General features: G+C 37.5%; 1 protein-coding gene across 1 annotated transcript; it reads left to right on the top strand.

Moving 5' to 3' along the window:
- The first annotated feature begins 9,925 nt into the window (after positions 1-9,925).
- Positions 9,926-14,626, top strand: LOC121214799 (uncharacterized). Its single transcript, XM_041089058.1, has 10 exons — positions 9,926-9,958; positions 10,019-10,146; positions 10,282-10,385; positions 10,703-10,893; positions 11,065-11,355; positions 11,817-11,982; positions 12,229-12,471; positions 13,344-13,612; positions 14,468-14,535; positions 14,617-14,626. The coding sequence occupies exons 1-10, from the start codon at positions 9,926-9,928 to the stop codon at positions 14,624-14,626; spliced, it is 1,503 nt and encodes a 500-aa protein (XP_040944992.1).
- The last annotated feature ends 6,210 nt before the right edge of the window (positions 14,627-20,836 follow it).

Here is a 20,836-nt window from a genome sequence, read left to right as displayed (position 1 = left end):
CCTATAAAAGGCTAAAGAATTCTATAGAATTTTTAATACACACACATTGAATTTATTTTGCTCTCGAAAATTCTTCTCTTTCTTTTCATATTTTCATACGTTTCTGTGATAGAGGAAGGCAAGGTCTATTCGTTGATCACTGTAATGGTGCTACTACTTCGATTATCTTGTTGTTGTATCTTGGGAGATAATTGACTAACGTTTCTCCAAGTATCATAGGAGCGGCCGAATCTATCTTAAGGAAATTGTGAAAATAGGCCTTAACATCTAATAAAACTCAATTCCTTTTATTCGATTTTTGGTTTTTCCAAAATCTTGTTTATTTCATTTATTTTATTTAAATATGGTATTTTTTGTTTAAATATAAATATTTTTTATATAAATATTTGTTTATATTAAGTTTTTTTATTTGTTTATTAATTATTTATATTTATATTTATTTGTTTATATAAATATTTATTTATATTAAGGTCACGTGGTTTGTCAAAGTTAAATTCTAACGGGTGAGGACTATAGAATGATGTTCAAATGTACAGTGTGAAGTGTGAACTTTAGTTGGTACCAATGGATCCAACTTTGGCCTTATGTGGTAACATAACCTAGACCCCCCAAATTGTGGCCTTCGAAAATTGCAAGCACAGTGTCCTAAGAGACTTCCATTTTGAAATATGATGTATGAGATTCATTTTAGTATAAAATATACCCGTAGAGCCTATGTAGAATGTGAGCTAGATGAGCTTGGAATTGAAATTTAGAAAAGGTTTAAACATTTATGATTTCAAGTAGTTCATTTTCTTTATTTATTTATTACAAAGTGTTGGGATTTTTATCATATATATTTTTAAAAAAGTCGATTTAAAACAACCATTGGTTTATAAATTCATCTAGTATTAGAAAAATTAGAAGCTAAAATTATTTAAGGATACGTGTAATTTTGATAAGTTGGAGTTATTTTGTTTAATTGGAAGAAACCATATTGAAGTATACATTGAATTGGGCGCATTCATGTGACTTGATATCTAGTTGTTTTATCAAAGTATGTGTGAAAAATAAATTTTTTATTTTATTTTATAATAAATTGTAAAAAAAAATAGGAGATTAATGCTATACACAAAGTTTTAGGTCTTTTACACTTCAAATATTTTAGTACTTATGCTAGGGGAAAAAAAAAACTATAATGAAACACAAAGTTAAATCCGAAGAAAGAAATAAAGAAAGGGCTATAATTTATACAAAACTTGAATGATTTTATTTTTATGTATTTTGTTTGTATATTTATTTTAGGTTTAAATATGTTAAAGTTCTGTCTATTTTTTTAAAATTTAAATTTTATTTTTTATATTTTTATTTTGAGATGTTAAGTGGCTGTTATAAAGAAGGTAAAGTAATTTTTTTAGCTCTCAACATTTATATATTTTGTTGATGTGATCCTTATCCTTTAAAAATAAGTACAAGTTTTAAAAATTATTTTCACCACATTTTAAATAAAAACATAAAAAAATATTTTTAAAAAATATAAAATTATGAAAAATAAAAAAATTTTAAAATTTTTAAAAATAAAAATTAATTTTTAATATATAAAAAATTTCAAATTTTAATATTGTCTAAATTGGACAAGATCGGGCAGTTGAACTGGTTGGACCAAGAATTGGCTAGGTATTGGTTTGGTGAGGTAAAAATCAATTGACCTGCGAATTGGTGTGAACTGATTGATTTGAGCTAAAAAATCAATTGAAGCAATTTTTATATTTATAAGTTTTTTTTAATAATTTATTTACTTTGAATTGGCCAGATTTTTGAACTATGAATTGATTGTTCTGACCAGCTTGAATATTAGTCCGGTTCCAAAAACATTGTGAAATTTTCAAAAAAAATGTTTTTTAATCAATAAACGGTAATAAGAAGTGTTCACGAGTTCGGTAACCCAATTAGGTCGATCGGCCCAACTCGTTTTGATATGGACTTAGGGGTATGTTTTTTAACCTTTAGCTAGCTCGATTTGGCTCATTTTGATGTTTAAAATAATAAAAAATATATTAATATTTAATTATTTAATACTATTTTATCATTTTAAACATTAAAACAGGTCAAGTCGAGCCATTACAAGGTTAAAAAAATATAAGCATAAGCCCGTTCTAAAACAAGTCAGCCTAATCGGGTTGGTTGTATTACACTGCTCATGAACACCTCTTATTGTAACGCCCCAATATTTTTAATCCAACTTTTGAATAAATTTGACACAAATGTGTATTTGCTTCAGTGGTTAAGTGTTCTGGGTATGGGTGAGAGGTCTCAAGTTCAAGCCTTATGTTTGGTAAATTTTGGTATTTTTCTGACTTAAGCGTTTTACTTACTCAGTGGGCTTATATTGAATTAATTGTGAAACCATATTAGAATGAGCCTACTGGTTTGAATGGTAAGGGGATTGTTATGCTGAAGGTCATGTGTTCGAATCCTTGCGCAAGCATGAAAGTTTATTTTTGCTTGTTTGATCGAGAGAGTTTTAGTCAAACAGGAATTCTGAGGAGGTTAAGTAGTGGGTTTGGGGATAATCTTGATTTATTCAACTTTTTTTCAATTTTTCAGTTTCCAGAAAAAAAACTGATGTTCTATTTCCCCACCACTCTGCCGATTTTTCCTTTGAATTTCCCCTCTCCCTTTTGCTTTCGTTTTTCTAATCCCTTTTTTTTCTTTTTGCTACGTGAATTGCACTCGTGTGGGTTCGGTGAGTTTTCTTTTCATTTTTTTCGTAATTATGTAACGAGTGAACAAGATTATGATTTTCTTTTTTCTGCAATTGTTAGTGTAGGAGAAGTCCTTGAACGGTGAATTTCGCTCCTTTTGTTTTAGTGGTGTTAAAGGAGGTCTTTTGTCAGTGGTAAGCCGAGTTTCTGTAAGTTCATTATTGTTGAAATTTGTTAATCGATTGCTAAATCAATGTTGGGTATTTTGGTTATAGGTTCTGGTGATCTTGGGATTGTGTTAGTTGTGAAAATGAACCAGGTGTGTACCCGAAACATAGAAAAATGAGATTTACCGAAAGCCAAAAAACCCCATTATGTGACGCCACACAACCGTGTGGTAGGCCATGTGCGACGACACGACCATGTAATTGACGAAGGCCAGGCCGTACGCAAGACATGGCTGTGTGAGGGTTGGAGTGTGGCCGTGTGATCCATACGGGCTAGGCCAAATTAGACGTGTGGGCCACACAGGCGTGTGGTATCTGGACTAGGCCGTGTGATCCACACAGCCAAGACCAATCTAGGTGTGTGGGCCACACGGGCATATGGGCCCATTATACTAAAATTTTTTATAGGGTCGCATGGGTCGTCCTAATCGACTGTGAGCCTACTGTAGGGTTGGTAAGGGCTAACTAGACCCTAAAATCTGATCTGTTAGACCAATATACTATTCTGAGCATGTTTGTGTTATGTATATCTACTATCTGTTCAGCAACCATGTATGCATGTTTTGTCTGGTAGCTTGGCTGCACATTATATCTGATACGTGCTTTAATGACACGACCTGGTGTGTAGGGCTATACGGGTGTTTTTAACCCTACATGGTGTAATGGGATGGTCGGAGATGGTGTGTAGAGGATAAGGGTAGGACTTTGCATAACTGTATATGCATCTGTATCTGATTCTGTAACTGTCTCTGAAAAGGGACATAAGTCCATATCTATATCTATTTTTGAGTTGTATTTGGGGATATATGATTGTATGCTTAATTCTATTGGGTTACACACTGAGTTTACGTAAAATCACCTCTATTTGTCTGATCTGTCAGCTAATCCACAGTCTTATGTGGGTCGGTACAACAGGGAATCAGTGGTGACCACTCTTCAGTAAAACTGTTTTGACTTGTTAATTTTTGGTTTATTTATTATTTTGGGTTATTTTCTAAGAGTTTGTAATTTTTGGGACTCTTTGGACTCTATGGTTTATAACGGTGGATTTAATTTTATTAACGATATGCATGTTGTGATAAATTGTTTTTAAAATTGATGGTTTCTACTTAAACAAAGGTTTTCCTAAAAATACAATACGAATTTCAAAAACATATCGATTTGTAAAGCTTCCGCTGTAAAACGAGTTTTGACAAATAAAAAAATTAAACAACGCTTTCAAAAATGGTATAAAGAACATGAGATTAAAAACTGAAATGATTTTACGTAATTTAAACCTATTCTTTGTGACATCTCCGAATTCAGCCATAACATCTAGGCTGGGTTTAGGTTGTTACATTTAGTTGTATCAGAGCTAGGTTACAAAACTCGACTATGGATATTGGGTTCCAAAATATTTTTTTAAAAGAGTTGGTTTTCAAATTTTTTTGAATAATTTGAAAGAGTATGTGGTTCATCGAGTCTCCGGTGCCGATCATATAAGTACTTCTGAAACTGAGATAGCTTATTCTGAATATACTGTAAATAGTATCTTCTGAGACTGTATTGAAATAGCTAGAGACTAAAACTTCTAAGAACATCTCTGAACTTCTGATAAATCATGCATAAAATACCTGCTAATAGATAACTGAAACTGATGCATAAAATTTCTAATGTAGATAAAACTTGAATTAGACAATTAGCGCATGTGGAACTTGTGGACGTGGTACTCATGGTCGTAGAAAGGGCCAAAGAGGGGCTCAAGCTGAGTCTTCCTTATTTGGTAGTATGCCACATCTGGATACTAGTAAGACGTCGGTTTCGTCTGCTATTAAAACTGGGTCTCAGAGTCGCTCTGCTAGGGACGACGCACTGTCCTAAGCCATGCTAAGTATTTTGGAAAGGGTAGTTGGACTCTATTCTGGAGCTGGGGGTCATGGGTTAGTAACTGAACGACTCCGGTCTAATGGGGCTGATTTGTTTAGGGCCCTAGTGTAGCCGAGTACTAGTTGGAGGCCATAAAGAGGATTATGAATAACTTAGACTGCACTCCCGAGCAGAAATTTAAGGGTGCAATCTCCTTGCTTCGCGAAGAGGCACATCAGGGGTGACTGACGGTTGAGGAGGGTACTTAGCCTGATCATTTGACCTGGGACTTCTTTAAGACCGCTTTCCACAGTAAGTATGTGGGATCGAGCTATGTGGATGCTCGTAGGCGTGAGTTCATGAATCTCACGCAAGGGGATATGATAGTGGTTGAGTATGAGGTCGAGTTTCTATGATTGAGCCACTAAGCTCGAGGTATAGTAGCATCAGAGTACGAGACGCGTGTCGGTTTTGAGGACGGTCTGAAGGACAGTTTGAGAGTACTGATTATGCAACAGCCCGATTTTGGGCCTAGTCAGAATAGTGGTTTCGGGACCACCAATCCAAAGTCAGAGAAAATATTTTATTAATATTTTAGACTTATAATAAGTTTATATTAGTGCATGAAAAATTTGGTGAAATAATTTTAGCGTTTGCTTGCTTAATTTCAAAAAAAGACTAAATCGCATAAAGTGCAAAGGTCTTAAATTGATAGCTGAGGGTGTTAAATTGTTATGAACCTTAATTTGGGGGTCTTTAAAGGTCAAAAAGACCCTTAAATCTTAGCTGGTCGGCCATAGGAGATAAAAATGTTGAAAAGTCAACATTAGGTAATTTGATGACATAATGTAAGATATAATAATGCCCTAAACCTAGCTATCATCTTTTTCTTTCATTCTTTCTTCACTTCCACTAATTTTTCAGCCATTGTTAGGGGTTTTGAGCTTTAAAAATTTCAGCAACTCATTCCTCCTGCAAGTAAGTGATTTTAATGGCTTTTCTTAAATATTATTGTACTTTTGAGACCCTTGAAGCATGAGCTTTCAAATAAGGGTACTATTTTGCAAAATGGTTAAGAGTTGAAGGTTTTGCCATGATTTGTAATGTTTTCTGAGTTTTTATGAAAGAAAATGAGTCTTGGGTGTGTTATAAACAACTTTTGTAAAAGGTGTTAGCATGAAAACACCTAAAAATACTATTTTGCATAAGTTGTAAAATAGATGACACATGTGTGAAATAGCGGGAATTTGGGGTTACTATAAGAGAAAAAGGAGTTCGGATAGGTTTAAGATATGAAGAAATTCGATAAAAATCGATTTTTGAGTCTAGAGCCAAAATGGTCATTTTACCGAAGTTGTGAATTTTCGATCTAAACAAATACATTTTGCTATTATAGATCAAGAAATACCAAATCCAAACCTAGATCGAGGGAAAGCCAAGCAAATCGACAAATCGACTAGTCGCCACATTTTGTAATCCGAGGTAAGTTGTATGTAAATAATACAACTACATTGCTAATGTGTGTATTGATTTGTATTTGAATTAATATAGCATGAATTGCTTGATTGTGGAATTGAGAAAGTATGATGATAATAGAGATAGTAGAGTTCCCGTTTGAACCTAGGAAATAAATTGGATATCCATGCCATGACATATGGGTTATTGTAGGCTAGTGTAAAACATGTCTGGGACATGCATCGGCCACATTATGAGAGCCTGTGTAAGACCATGTCTGGTACATGGCATCGGTATTGAGACCGGTGCTAGTGTAAGACATGTCCAAGACATGCATCTGCCTCGAGATGTAAGTCAGTGTAAGACATGTCTGGAACATGCATCGGCTACGATATGATAGTCAGTGTAAGACCATGTTTGGGATATGTGCATCGGCACCCTACCCTATGTTTGAGGCTTGTCAAATATCTGGTAAAGTTTCGAATGGTTTAACGGTGAGAGATGTAGTTTAAGCTAACGAGTAAGGTATAACTATGTTGTAAGTGGTACTGGTACTTATTTGACATGCATGAGATATAAGCTCGATATATGCTATGAGATTTATATGGATAGTGATGAATAAGTTATGTTTATGCCTATTTTTGTATGATAAGCATGATGATGAATGGTGAAATTGTTGTCGTATATTTATTTATGTGCAACTTATTAAGCTTTATGCTTACTCCCTCTCTTTTCCCATTTTCTTATAGTGAAGCTTAAATAGCTCGAGGATTGACGTTAGAGGCTACGATCATACTATCATCCGAAGCACTCGATATAGTTAGACTTCTTGTTTTTGAGTATGGCATGTATTTGGCTTAGACTTTATTGTTTTGTGTCCTTGAGAAATTAGCCAAATGTGTAGGTTGGGTTAAATCATTTCATTTTGTATAAGGCCATGGGTAATGATCAATATTCATTTTGATATTGTATAGTAGATGTTACTTTTTATGGATGAGTAAATTTGCACAATTGAAATGTTGTCTATTGTGGTTGATGTGACCATATGATATGCCATTGTATTGGTATAGAGTGATCTTATGCAGGTTATGTAAGTAAGGGTGGCAAAGAAGCTTGGTAATAGCCTTATTTTATCCACACAGGTAGGCACACGGGTGTGTGTCTAGGCCGTGTGTTACCTGCATGTAAAGTTCGCAAGTCAGTATGTATGATAGTAAATACATGGGCAGAGACACGGTCGTGTGTCTCAGCCGTGTGAAGGGCACGGCCTAGCACACGGATGTATGCATTAGCCGTGACCCTTAAGAATTGCTGACGTCAGAAATAGAATGTCCAGGTTTTTGCACACGAGCTAGGACACGGGCGTGTGCTAGACCGTGTGAAAATCCCTGTAGGTGTGAATTTAGAGTTAATTCCACACGGATGAGGGACATGACGTGTCCCTATATTGCTTAGGCCATGTGAGTCACATGAGCCAACAGCACGACTATGTCAATTTGGTCACAAGGGCGTATTGCCCTTCCCACGAGAGCGTGTGCCCCTATGTCAAGTGTCATTTTTCTAAAGTTGACTAAAGAATCTGAGTTGGTTACGAATGATTTTTTATGTGTGTTTTGGGCCTCGTAGGCCCATATTAAGGACGTGTTGATAAGCTTGAGAAAGTTTTAAATTTGTCCAAGTCTTGGAGACTTGAAATTGGTCGTAAGCACAAGTTTAAGTTAGGTAACGCCTCGTATTCCATCTCAGCGTAGGATACGAGTATAGGGTATTACAGATTGCTCTATAGAGGGAGCGTAAGTTTGCGGTATTATAGAAAAGGAAAAAATTGATGAGGATGTTAAGCGCGTGGAGCTCCAGAACAGAGATAGAGAGAGGGGTAAGAACAAGAAGGATTCAGAGCCCTCAAGTTCTGTGTAGAGGCTTAAAAAAAGGCCAGATTTGATGGGCCTGTTAGAGTAGGGATTCCTGTTGCTCCTACCAGGATTTAGCCGTGTAATGACTGTAGTAGGCGCCATCCGGGCAAGTGTTGGAGGAGGATAGGGGCTTGCTTGAGGTGTAAGTCATTGGAACATCATATCAGAGAGTGTCCACGGTAGGCAGATCAGATGCAAGCGTCAGCATTGGGTTCTGCGCAGCCTCAGAGGACAGCTCAGTAGCCACCTAAGGGTCGTTGAGCGGCTAGGGGTGGTAATGGATTCGGCAGTGGATAGAGAGTACCGGGCAAAGGTGCTAGTCAGACAGAGGCGAGGCAGCCCGCACTTGTTTATGCTGCTCGACGCCAAGAGGACAGAGATGCTCTAGATGTCATCACCAGTACGTTCTTAATTTCTGATGTACCTTATATTGCTTTGATAGATATAGGTTCTACACACTCATACGTAGCTAGTACTGTATCAGGAATCTTGGGGTTACCGTGGAGAGCACTACTAGTGAGGTTATTATACTAAGCCCGTTGGGGCAGTCTGTCCAAGTTAGTTAACTTTACAGGGATGTTCCATTGGAGGTGCAAGGTACTGTTTTTTTGGCAGACCTGAAGGAGCTTCCGTTTGAGGAGTTCGATTTAATTCTGGGTACGGATTGGTTGGTCAAGCACCGGATATGAGCTCGATATATGCTATGAGATTTATATGGATAGTGATGAGTAAGTTGTGCTTATGCCTATTTTTGATTGATAAACATGTTGATGAATAGTAAAATTATTGTCGTATATTTATTTATGTGCAAATTACTAAGATTTATGCTTATTCCCTCTCTTTTCCCATTTTCTTATAGTGGCGCTTAAATAGCTCAAGGATTCAACGGACGTCCGAGGCTACGATCACACTATCATCCGAAGCACTTGGTATAGTTAGACTTCTTGTTTTTGATATTGTATAGTAGATGTTACTTTTTGTGGATGAGTAAATTTGCACATTGAAATGTTGTCTATTGTGGTTGATTTGACCATATGATGTGCCATTGTATTGGTATAGAGTGATCTTATGCAGGTTATGTAAGTAAAGGTGGCAAAGAAGCTTGGTAAATAGCCTTATTTTATCCACACGGATAGGCACACGAGCGTGTGTCTAGGCCGTGTGTGACATACGGCCAGCCCCATGGGCGTGCTGTTCAGCCTTGTGTTTCCGGCACGTAAAGTTTGCAAATCAGTATGCATGATAGTAAACACAAGGGCAGAGACACGACCGTGTGTCTCAGTCGTGTGAAGGGCACGACCTAGTACACGGGCGTATGCCTTAGCCGTGTGACCCTTAAGAATTACTGACGTCAGAAATAGAATGTCCAGGTTTTTGCACACGGGCTAAGACACAAGCTTGTCATGGCCGTGTGAAGGACACGGGCCAGGGACACGGGCGTGTGCCAAGCCGTATGAAATCCCCTGTAGGTGTGAATTTAGAATTAATTCCACACGGGTGAGGGACATGGCGTGTCCCTATATTGCTTAGGCCATGTGAGTCACAAGAGCCAACAGTACGACCATGTCGATTTGGTCACACGGGCATGTTGTCCTTTCCACACGAGCAGTGTGCCCCTGTGTCAAGTGTTATTTTTCCAAAGTTGACTAAAAAACCCGAGTTGGTTGCGAATGATTTTTTATGTGTGTTTTGGGCCTCGTAGGCCCATATGAAGGACTTGTTGGTAAGCTTGTGAAATTTTTAAATTTGTCCAAGTCTTGGACACTCGAAATTGGTCGTAAGCACGAGTTTAAGTTAGGTAATGCCTCGTATTCCATCCAGGCGTAGGATACGGGTATGGGGTGTTATAGATTACTCTACAGAGGGAACGTGAGTTTGCGGTATTGTAAAAAAGGCAAAGATTGCTGAGGATGTTAAGCACGTGGACTGCCAGAATAGGGATAGAGAGAGGGGTAAGAACAAGAAGGATTCAGGGCCCTCAAGTTCTGTGCAGAGGCTGAAGAAAAAGGGCAGATTTGATGGGTCAGTTAGAGTGGGGATTCCTGTTGCCCCTACCAGGATTTAGCCGTGTAATAACTGTAGTAGGCACCAACCAAGTGAGTGTTGGAGGAGGATAGGGGCTTGCTTGAGGTGTAATTCATTGGAATATCGTATCAGAGAGTGTCTACGGCAGTCAAATCAAATGCAAGCGTCAGCATTGGGTTCTACGCAGCCTCAGAGGGTAGTTCAGCAGCCACCTAGGGGTCATGGAGTGGCTAAGGGTAGTAAGGGATTTAGTAGTGGATAGAGAGTACCGGGCAGAGGTGCTAGTTAGACAGAGGCGAGGCAGCCTGCACTTGTTTATGCTGCTTGACACCGAGAGGACAGAGATGCTCTAGATGTCATCACCTGTACGTTTTTAATTTCTGGTGTACCTTATATTGCTCTGATAGATATAGGTTCCACACACTTATACATAGCTAGTACTGTATCAGAAATCTTGGGGTTACCGTGGAGAGCACTACTAGTGAAGTTATTATACTAAGCCCGTTGGGGCAATCTGTCTGAGTTAGTAAACTTTTTAAGGATGTTCCATTAGAGGTGCAAGGTACTGTTTTTCTGGCAGACCTGATGGAGCTTCTGTTTGGGGAGTTCGATTTAATTCTGGGTATGGATTGGTTGGTCAGGCACTGGGCTAGTTTGGCCTACGTAACTAAGAGAGTCTTTTTGAGGACTGAGGACGATAAGGAGGTGGTTGTGATTGACGAGCATAGAGACTACTTATCTAATGTGATCTCCGCACTTGTGGCTGAGAAATTAATTTGAAAAGGGTGTGAGGCGTACTTGACTTACATCAGTGTTTCTAATTCTGGGAACTCTTCTGTTGGGGACATTAGAACTGTGAGAGATTTTCCAGATGTCTTTCCTAAAGATTTACCAGGTTTATCTCCGAATTGAAAGGTTGAGTTTGGGATTGAACTTCTTCCGAGTATGGCTCCGGTGTCCATCGCTTCCTACCGAATGGCACCGAATGAGCTAACAGAGCTTAAGGCTCAACTTCAAGAATTTCTAGATCAAGATTTCATCCGTCCTAGCGTGTCTCCGTGGGGAGTACCAATTCTATTTATTAAGAAGAAGGGTAGGAGCTTGAGGATGTGCATTGATTATCGACAGCTAAATAAGTTGACCGTGAGGAATAAGTATATGCTTCCGAGGATCGACGACCTGTTTGATCAGTTTCGAGGGGCTTCTGTATTCTCCAAGATTGATCTTCGATTTGGGTATCATCAGTTGAGGGTTAAGGAAGCTGATGTTGGTAAGACTGCATTTAGGACTCATTATGAACACTACGAGTTCCTAGTTATGCCTTTTGGTCTAATGAATGCTCCAGCTGCATTCATGGATCTGATGAATCGAGTATTCCAGCCCTATCTGGATTAGTTCATCGTGGTATTCATCGATAATATTCTGGTTTACTCTAAGACAAAGGATGAGCATGATGAGCATCTTAGAGTAGTGCTTCAAATTCTGCGTGAGAAGTAGCTTTACGCTAAGTTAAGCAAGTGTGAGTTTTGGCTGTGTGAAGTAACTTTTCTAGGAAATGTGGTTTTTGTTGAGGGGATTCGAGTTGAACCTCAGAAGATCGAGGCTGTGCTAGATTGGAAACAGCCCAAGAATGTGTCTGAGATTCACAGTTTTTTTGGGTTTGGCAGGTTATTATCAGCATTTTGTGGAAGGGTTTTTTTTTTAATTCAGCTCCTCTTTCTAAACTTCTAAGGAAGGGTGTCCCTTTTGTCTGGATTGATACACAGGAAGAAATTTTTGAGAAACTCAAGCTTGTTCTGACTCAGGCTCCTATTCTAATACAGCCTAAATTTGGTAAGTAGTTTGTGGTATACAGTGATGCGTCGCATTTCTGCTTGGGTTGCGTTTTGATGCAGAAGGGTAAGGTTATGGCTTATGCGTCCTGTCAGCTTAAGACACATGAAGAGAATTATCTGTATGGTGAGAGATGTATCATCTATACCGATCACAAAAGCCTCAAATACCTCCTTACTCAAAAGGAGTTGAATCTTAGACAGCGTTAATGGATTAAGCTGCTTAAAGACTATAACTGCACGATAGAGTATCATCCTAGTAAGGCTAATGTGGTAGCCAATGCTCTAAGTCATAGAGCGATGTCTGATTTGAGGGTGATGTTTGTTTGCCTTAGTCTGTTTGATAATGGGAGTTTACTAGCCGAGTTGCAAGTTAATCTGACTTGGATTGAGCAGATTCGAGATAGACAGTTAAGGGATGAGACTCTGGGTTTACGGTTCCGTCAGATTGGGAGTGGTACTATTGCTGATTTTGGGTTAAACAGTGATGGTATGTTATGTTTTCGAAGATGGATTTCTATGCCAAATGATTTTAATTTGAGGCAGCCTATTCTAAGGGAGGCGCATAGTAGCCCTTCTGCTATGCATCCTGGCGGTATTAAGATGTATCGCGATCTTCGTGAGTTATACTGGTAGTTGGGCTTGAAGCGAGAGGTTACAAATTTTGTGGCTCGATGTTTGACGTGTATGCAGGTTAAGGCTAAACACCAATTACCTTCGGGTTTGTTACAACCAGTCAAGATTCCCATATGGAAATGGGAGCGAGTGTCGATGGACTTCGTTAGTGGATTGCCCTTAATACTCACTAAGAAAGATTTTGTTTGGGTCATTGTAGATCAATTGACCAAGTCTACTCATTTCATTCCAGTTCGGATGGACTTTTCTCTTTAGAAGTTGGTGAAACTGTACATCTCCAAGATAGTTAGACTGTACAAGGTTCCAGTGTCAATTATTTCTAACAGAGATCCTCGTTTTACATATCGGTTCTAGAAGAAGTTACATAAGGCTCTGGGTCAAGATTGGACTTTAATACTGCGTTTTATCCTTAGACCGATGGTCAATCTGAGAGGGTGATTCAAATACTGGAGGATATGCTTCAGAGTTGTTTGATGGATTTCCAAGGTAGTTGGGAGGATTATCTACTGTTAGCTGAGTTCGCCTACAATAACAGTTTCCAATCTAGAATCCAGATGGCACCTTACGAGGCTCTGTATGGTCGTAAGTGTCATACTCCGTTATGTTGGACTGAGTTGGGTGAACGACGAGTTTTGGGTCCTAAGTTCGTTTCTGAAATTGAGAAAAAGGTTCGACTGATTCGGGATCATTTGAAAGCGGCTTCTGATAGACAAAAGTCTTATGCAGATCTAAAGAGACATGAGATCGAGTACTCTGTGAGGGACTTTGTGTTTATTAAGGTCTCTCCGTGGAAGAAAGTTTTGAGGTTCGGTCAGAAGAGTAAGCTGAGTTATAGGTTTATTGGACTATACTGGGTTTTGAAGCGTGTGGGACTAGTTGCTTATCAGTTGGAGCTACCCCCTGAGCTAGACCGTTTTCAAGATGTATTTCACATCTCGACGTTAAGGTGGTACCATTCTGATCCTTCCCATGTTGTCTCGGTTGAGGAGATTGAGGTTAGGCTGAACTTGACTTTTGAGGAGGAGTCGGTTCAAATTATGGATTGCAATGTTAAGGATCTGCGGAAAAAATTCATTCCTTTAGTGAAGGTGCTATGGCAGAATCATAACACTGAGGAGGCCATGTGGGAACCTTAGGACTCGATGAGTCAGCAGTATCCTCAACTATTCTAATCAGGTAAATTTCGAAGTCAAAATTTCTTTTAGGGGGTAGAGTTGTAACGCCCCAATATTTCTAATCTTGTTTTTGGATAAATATGACACAAATGTGTATTTGCTTCAGTGGTTAAGTGTTCTAGGTATGGGTGAGAGGTCCCAAGTTCAAGTCTTATGTTTGGTGAATTTTGGTATTTTTCTGACCAAGCATCTTTCTTACTCAATGGGCTTATATTGAATTAATTGTGAAACCATATTAGAATGGGTCTGCTGGTTCGAGTAGTAAGGGGATTGTTATGCTGAAGGTATTGTGTTAGAATCCCTGTGCAAGCGTGGGAGTCTATTTTTGCTCATTTGATCAAGAGAGTTTCGGTCAAACAGGAATTTTGAGGAGGTTGAGTAGTGGGTTAGTGGGAGTAAATTGGGGGATTTGGGGATAATCTTGATTTATTCAACTTTTTTTCAATTTTCCAGTTTTTAGGAAAAAAACTGACGTTCTGTTTCCCCACCACTCTACCGATTTTTCCTTTGAATTTCCCCTATCCCTTTTGTTTTCATTTTCCTAATACCTTTTTTTCTTTTTGCTACATGAATTACACTCGTGCAGGTTCAATGAGTTTTCTTTTCATTTTCGTCGTAATCATGTAATGAGTGAACATGATTATGATTTTCATTTTTCTGCAATTGTTGGTGTAGGAGAAGGCCTTGAACGTGAATTTCAATCCTTTTGTTTTAGTGGTGTTAAATGAGGTCTTTCGTCGGTGGTAAGTCGAGTTCCTGTAAGTTCGTTATTGTCAAAATTCGTTAATCAATTGCTAAACCAATATTGGGTATTCTGGTTATAGGTTCTGGTGATCTTGGGATTGTGTTAGCTGCGAAAGCGAACCAAGTGTGTACCCGAAATACAGAAAAATTAGATTTAGCGAAAGCTAAAAAACCCCACTGTCGATGCCACACGGCCGTGTGGTAGGTCGTGTGGTAGGCCATGTGCGACGACACGGCCGTGTGATCGATGAAGGCCAGGCCGAACGCAAGACACGACTGTGTAAGGGTCGAAGTGTGGCCGTGTGAGCCACACAGGCTAGGCCAAATTGGACGTGTGGGCCACACGGGCGTGTGGTATCTGGGCCAGGCCATGTGATCCATACGACCAAGGCCAATCTAGGTGTGTGGGCCACACTGGCATGTAAGCCCATTATACTGAAATTTTTCGTAAGGTCGTACGGATCGTCCTAATCAACTGTGAGCCTACTATAGGGTCGGTAAAGGTAAATAGACCCTAAAATGTGATCCGTTAGACCGATATACTATTCTGAGCATGTTTATGTTATGTATATATGCTATCTGTTCAACAAGCATGTAAGCATGTTTTCTCTGTTAATTCTGTTTTTATGCTCTGTATATGTTTTAGGGTGGGATCTGTTATGAGGAGGAAGTATTCTGATCAGTGTTAAACGCAAATATTCTGGCAGCTTGGCTGCACATTATATCTGATACGTGCCTTAATGACATGATGTGGTGTGTAGGGCTATGTGGGTGTTTTTAACCCCACATGGTGTGATGGGATCGTCGGAGATGGTATGTAGAGGATGGGGGTAGGACTTTGCATAACTGTATCTACATCTGTATTTGATTCTGTAACTGTATTTGAAAAAGGGACATAAGTATGTATCTATATCTATTTTTGAGTTGTATTTGGAGATATATGATGGTATGCTTAATTCTATTGGGTTGCACACCGAGTTTACGTAAACTCACCTATATTTGTCTGATCTATCAGGTAATCCACAGTCTTAGGCAGGTCGGTACAGCAGGGAATCAATGGTGACCACTCTTCAGTAAAACTGTTTGGACTTGTTAATTTTTGGTGTATTTATTATTTGAGGTTATTTTTTGAGAATTTGTAATTTTTGGTACTCTTTGGACTCTAAGGTTTATAACGATGGATTTAAGTTTATTAACGATATGCATGTTGTGATAAATTGTTTTTAAAATTGATGGTTTCTACTTAAACAAAGGTTTTCCTAAAAACACAAGACGGATTTAAAAATCGTATCGATTTGTAAAGCTACCGCTGTAAAACGAGTTTTGACAAATAACAAAATTAAACAACGCTTTCGGAAATGGTATAAGGAACATGAGATCAAAGACTGAAATGATTTTATGTAATTAAACCCATTCTCTGTGACATCTCCGAATTTGGCCATAACGTTTAGGCCAGGTTGGGCTGTTACACTTATTATCATTCAAGGAGTAAATAACTTTTTTTTTTGAATTTTTTACAATGTTTTTGGAACCAAACCAATGGTCAAACTAATTAGCCAATCGATTCTTAGTTCGAACAGTCCGACTAGTTCAAAGTAGAGGTGCTCATGGGCTGGGCTGGGACGAACCAAAAACTTAGGCTTATCTGCTAAATCCAAACCTTAGGCTTGTTTGTTAGGCCCAAACCCAGATCGGCCCAAAAATGGGCCTAAAATTTTGCCCAAGCCCAATTAAGATAAAAATGCTAAAACCTCGGCCCGACACAGCTCGCCCATATTAACTTTTTTATATTATTTTTATATAATTTTTAAATATATATAATACATTAAAAATACTAAAAATATTAAAATAAATATTTTCCAACAAATTGAAAATAAATTTTAAAATAAACTTAACAAATAAATGTCTCTACAATAAAAATAAAATTAACAATAAAACAAGTGTTATACAATATCTAAACAATAACAACAAAATAGTAGTAACATAATAGTGAAATGGTAGCAAAATAGGGAGAAAACAACAAGAAATAGCATTAAAACAATAAAAAATAACAAATTTTTTCTGTTCTTCTGTGAATTGGGCCAGATTGGGCCCAGCTAAAAGTGCCTTACCTAAGGCCCAGTTCATTTTTTAAACGGGCTTTATTTTTTTGCTTAAGCCCATTTTTCGGGCTATATTTTTGCCCAAACCCTTCCACTTTTCGGATAGGCCTTTGGGTCGGGTGGCCTGGCCCATGAGTAGGTCTAGTTCAAAGTAAATAAATTATTAAAAAATTATAAAAATTGGTTCAACTACTTGTTTAATCAGTTTTTTAGCTTGATTCAATTAGACAGCACTGATTTGCAGGTAAATTGATTTTTTACCTCTCACTGGACAGATCTTAATAGATTCTCGATCCAACCAATCTGATTCAATTTAGAAAACATTGAATCTTGAAATTTTTATATATTTAAAAAGATTTATGTTTTATAATTTTTTATTTTAAAGGAGTTTTATTATTTTTTTCATAATTTTATATTTTTCTAATTTTTTTTTTACTTTTATGTTTTATTCAAAATATCAAAAATTTTACTTTTTACTTTTTTTATTTACTTTCCAAAGATAATGACGGATAAAAAAATTGATATTGAAAGCTAAAATAATTATTTTATTCTATTTATAAAAATATTAAGGACAAAATTACTTGAAGGACAAAGAATTTTAAATAAAAATAATAAAAAGATTGAATGTTTGAAAAAATATAAGGACTAAATAAAAAAAAGTATAAATGCATTTAGCGTATTTAAGGGTGAAGGTATATTTGGTTAAAATATAAAAAAAGGTCATTTTTTTAAAAAAAAATAACGAAAATGGGTCAATTTTGTAAAAATTGATGGAAATGGGCCAATTTTACAAAAATGCACCCAGCTGGTGCCGTTTTCAGGGGAAAGTCAGAAAAACACGTCCGACTTAGTGCTTTTTTCCCCCCTGACCAATAAAATGCGTCCAATCAGCGCTCTAAAGAAAAACGCATCCAAGTCAGCGCGTTCCCCCCCTCAACGGTCACTTCCAACAGCTATTTTAAATAGTCGTTGGCCCCCAATGGTAAAAAAAGAAAAAGAAAAAGTATAAACCCTCCACACCTTCTTCTTACTCACATTTCTCACAATTCTCTCTTAAATCTCTCAAATTTCTCAATCAATTGTAAAAAATATCTCAAATTCTCTCTTAAATTTTTTTACTAAATTCTATTTTTATTTAAATTCTATTTTTATTTTTTATTAATATTTTCAAGAATTTGTTTTTAAAAAAATTGTTTGTGTTCAATATAATTTAGCAATGGCCGGGTCTCTAATCCGTCTTGATAACAAGCACATTTCCGTCAACCAATTGCAAATGGTAAGAATAAATTTTAATATTGTTTAAATTTTTTATTTCATTGTTATATTTTAACTTAATATTTTTTATAATTTTTATGTAAATAGGCAAAAGATCAAATTTTACAATGTCATATTTGTAATCTACCCTGTCATCCATCACTGTTGATCGAAACATACTTAAGGGAAGTCGGTATTTGGCACGTGGCCCTTGTAAGCCGGAGGTGTAAGTTACACCCGAAACTCATAAGAGCTTTGGTGGAGAGGTGGATACCCGAGACGCATACATTCCATCTTCCATGTGACGAGTGTACTATCCCTCTGGAGGATGTGCATTTATAGTTGGGGTTACCCGTGGACAGGTCAGTAGTCACTGATTCTGTTCAGTCCGCTGATTGGGGAGTCGTATGTTTAGATCTTTTAAGTGTGGTTCCAGAGATGATTTATGGAGGTTGGATCGAAATGACTTGGATACTAAAAAATTTCGAGGAGTTGGTTGGGGATTCGATTGAATTCCAAAGAGAATGATACACTCGGGTGTACATCCTTCATATCATTGGGGGTATCCTGATGCTCAATAAGTCATGAAATCTCGTCTATCTAATGTGGCTGCTGAAACTCGTTCATTTTAAAGGAGCAAGCAAACTCAATTGAGGGTCTGCCGTGTTGGCGACATTGTGCCGGAGATGAGTCGAGCGATGCAACCAGAGAAAATCAAAATTGGTGGTTGCCTTTTACTACTACACTCATGGGCCTGGTTCAGATTTCTATTTTTACCTCTTCGAACAAACTACCCGTATACATTCCCACTCGTAACAAGGTAAAATTCAATAGATATCTCCATGATTAAATTGATTTAAATTTAAATTATTATGATAATAATTTATTTAAATAGATGGAACCATATACCGAGTCACATGGGATTACCTACTGATCTTCAAGATATAAGGTTTCTATTAGACCAACGATCGGAAGTGGAGGTATGTATTTATTTAATTTTGAGCTATATACAAATAACGTAATTGATTTCATATTTAATAGTATATATACAACTAATGTTTATCACATTAATATAGTTTGAATGGACACCATTCGAGGATCTGACAATTCGAGTAGTAATACCCGATGAATTCTTTGTGAATATCAACATCTGGCACGTTAATGTCCTATTGGTAGTGTATGCTACCATTGAGATACACAAGACCGATAGAATGTCGCAGCAGTTCAAATTCTAATAGCCAATTCCTGTGGCACCTTAAGAGCTTGATGATCTACATGGTATCGACTTACGGAAACTGGATGAGAATTGGCCTGTATTCCACTCGCAATATATCAACATGTGAAATATTTGGTATGATTTTTTACCTACTCATGAACCTTTTATCATTCCAGAGTTAGCATGTGATACAGAGTACATGCCATGATTTAGGACCCATGGCAAGCCATATTTGTACAAGGAATAGGCAAGGCGTCGGCATCCCCATACAAGTAGGCCACGACGAGACCTTTTAAATCCAAGAGATAGCGATGCGGGCCGATCATCAGCTTTCACACAAGAATTGGCCCCGACGGCCTCAGCACGATGCCCACACCACCCCCGTTCAGTATGTCTAGTACGTATCCTAACCATTATTTTTTCACACAAGCACAATATGTTGTACTACATATTCCTGCTTCTATTCCTATGTTAGGTTGGATTGTTCATCATCCATCCCCGATATGGTACACGCCGGGCCCATCTTATTTCCTGATGATATGGACACTTACAGTGACGTATATGTTATCTATGCATGAGGCATTGACAGAGAATCTACTCGTTATCTAATCAATTTATGGGGCTCAACATAATTACTTTCACTCACAGTTGGTGTAACACCCCTAACCCATATCTGTTGCCGGAATAAGGTTTCAGAGCATTATTGATGTTTATCGATCAAACAGACATAAATTTCAAACATTTCCTATCATATAAAATTCAGATCTGAAACCAATTAAATTCATACACAATGTCCCTTATTTGAGCCCTCAGACCCAAAATATGTGTTAGAAACAAATCGGGACTAATTTGAAAACTCAGAATTTTTTTAAAAAATATTACAAATTTCAAAGCTGCAGGGTTCACACGGCCGTGTCTCAGTGTGACACCCCTAAAGTGACCCTAGTCGGAAAGCGGTTTCGGGACCGCTAAACCGAGTCACCAAATTATTTGAATGTGATATTTATTGTCTAAAATATGTGAATATGAATGTGCGAAAATTTTAAGCTTCGATTTAGTTAATTGCATGTGAATGTAGTACATAGGACTTGTGTGACACTTTTGAAATGTGATAGGCTAATCTATAAGGATCTAATAGTGCATGTAATCAAAAGGGAGGACTTGCATGTCAATTTTCCCCCCTAATTAGTAGTGGCCGGCCATGACAAATAGGGTGGACAAAGTGTGATGGGCAAAACATGTCATAACATGTTATGTTGGTGTTTCATGGGAGGAATGATAAAATAAGGAGCATGGTAATAAAATAATGGAAGGGAAAATGATGAAAACAAAAAAAAAGGCTTCATCCTCTTTGTTCTTCTTGACCGAAAAAAAAATGAAAGAAAGAAGAAATATGTGTTGAGGATTTCGGCAAGATAGCAAGCTAAAAATTTGAGGTATGTGCATTCGGTCATAGAGAAAATTGAATCAAAAGTTGGTTGATCCTTGTCCTCCATTGCCGTAGCCTAAAGGGAGGGAGAAGAAAGTTGGGTTGCCTTGATTTTTGGCTTAGAAGATGGCTAGAATGAGTAATGTATTGAATGATTCTTGAAAATCTATGCATGTTTGAGATGATTAGTTCAAACTCTACTTATCCCATAGATTAAACTTAGAATTTTGAGGTTTGGAAGAGGTAAGTACCTTGAAATTCTTGGAAAATTATGTATAAAGAAGGTGGTTAGTTCAAGT

Source organism: Gossypium hirsutum, chromosome A01, assembly GCF_007990345.1.
Source record: "Gossypium hirsutum isolate 1008001.06 chromosome A01, Gossypium_hirsutum_v2.1, whole genome shotgun sequence".
Taxonomy (NCBI): domain Eukaryota; kingdom Viridiplantae; phylum Streptophyta; class Magnoliopsida; order Malvales; family Malvaceae; genus Gossypium; species Gossypium hirsutum.
This window is presented reverse-complemented; position numbering and strand designations above follow the sequence as displayed.

Bases quoted from the DNA above. Each gene is read 5' to 3' on its own strand.
- LOC121214799 (XM_041089058.1), top strand. From the start codon at position 9,926: ATGCCTCGTATTCCATCCAGGCGTAGGATACGG. The intron at 10,386-10,702 runs GTAGTAAGGGAT...ATGTTCCATTAG, and splicing joins GGGTCATGGAGTGGCTAAGG to AGGTGCAAGGTACTGTTTTT. The intron at 10,894-11,064 runs GTGATCTCCGCA...CCGAATTGAAAG, and splicing joins ATAGAGACTACTTATCTAAT to GTTGAGTTTGGGATTGAACT.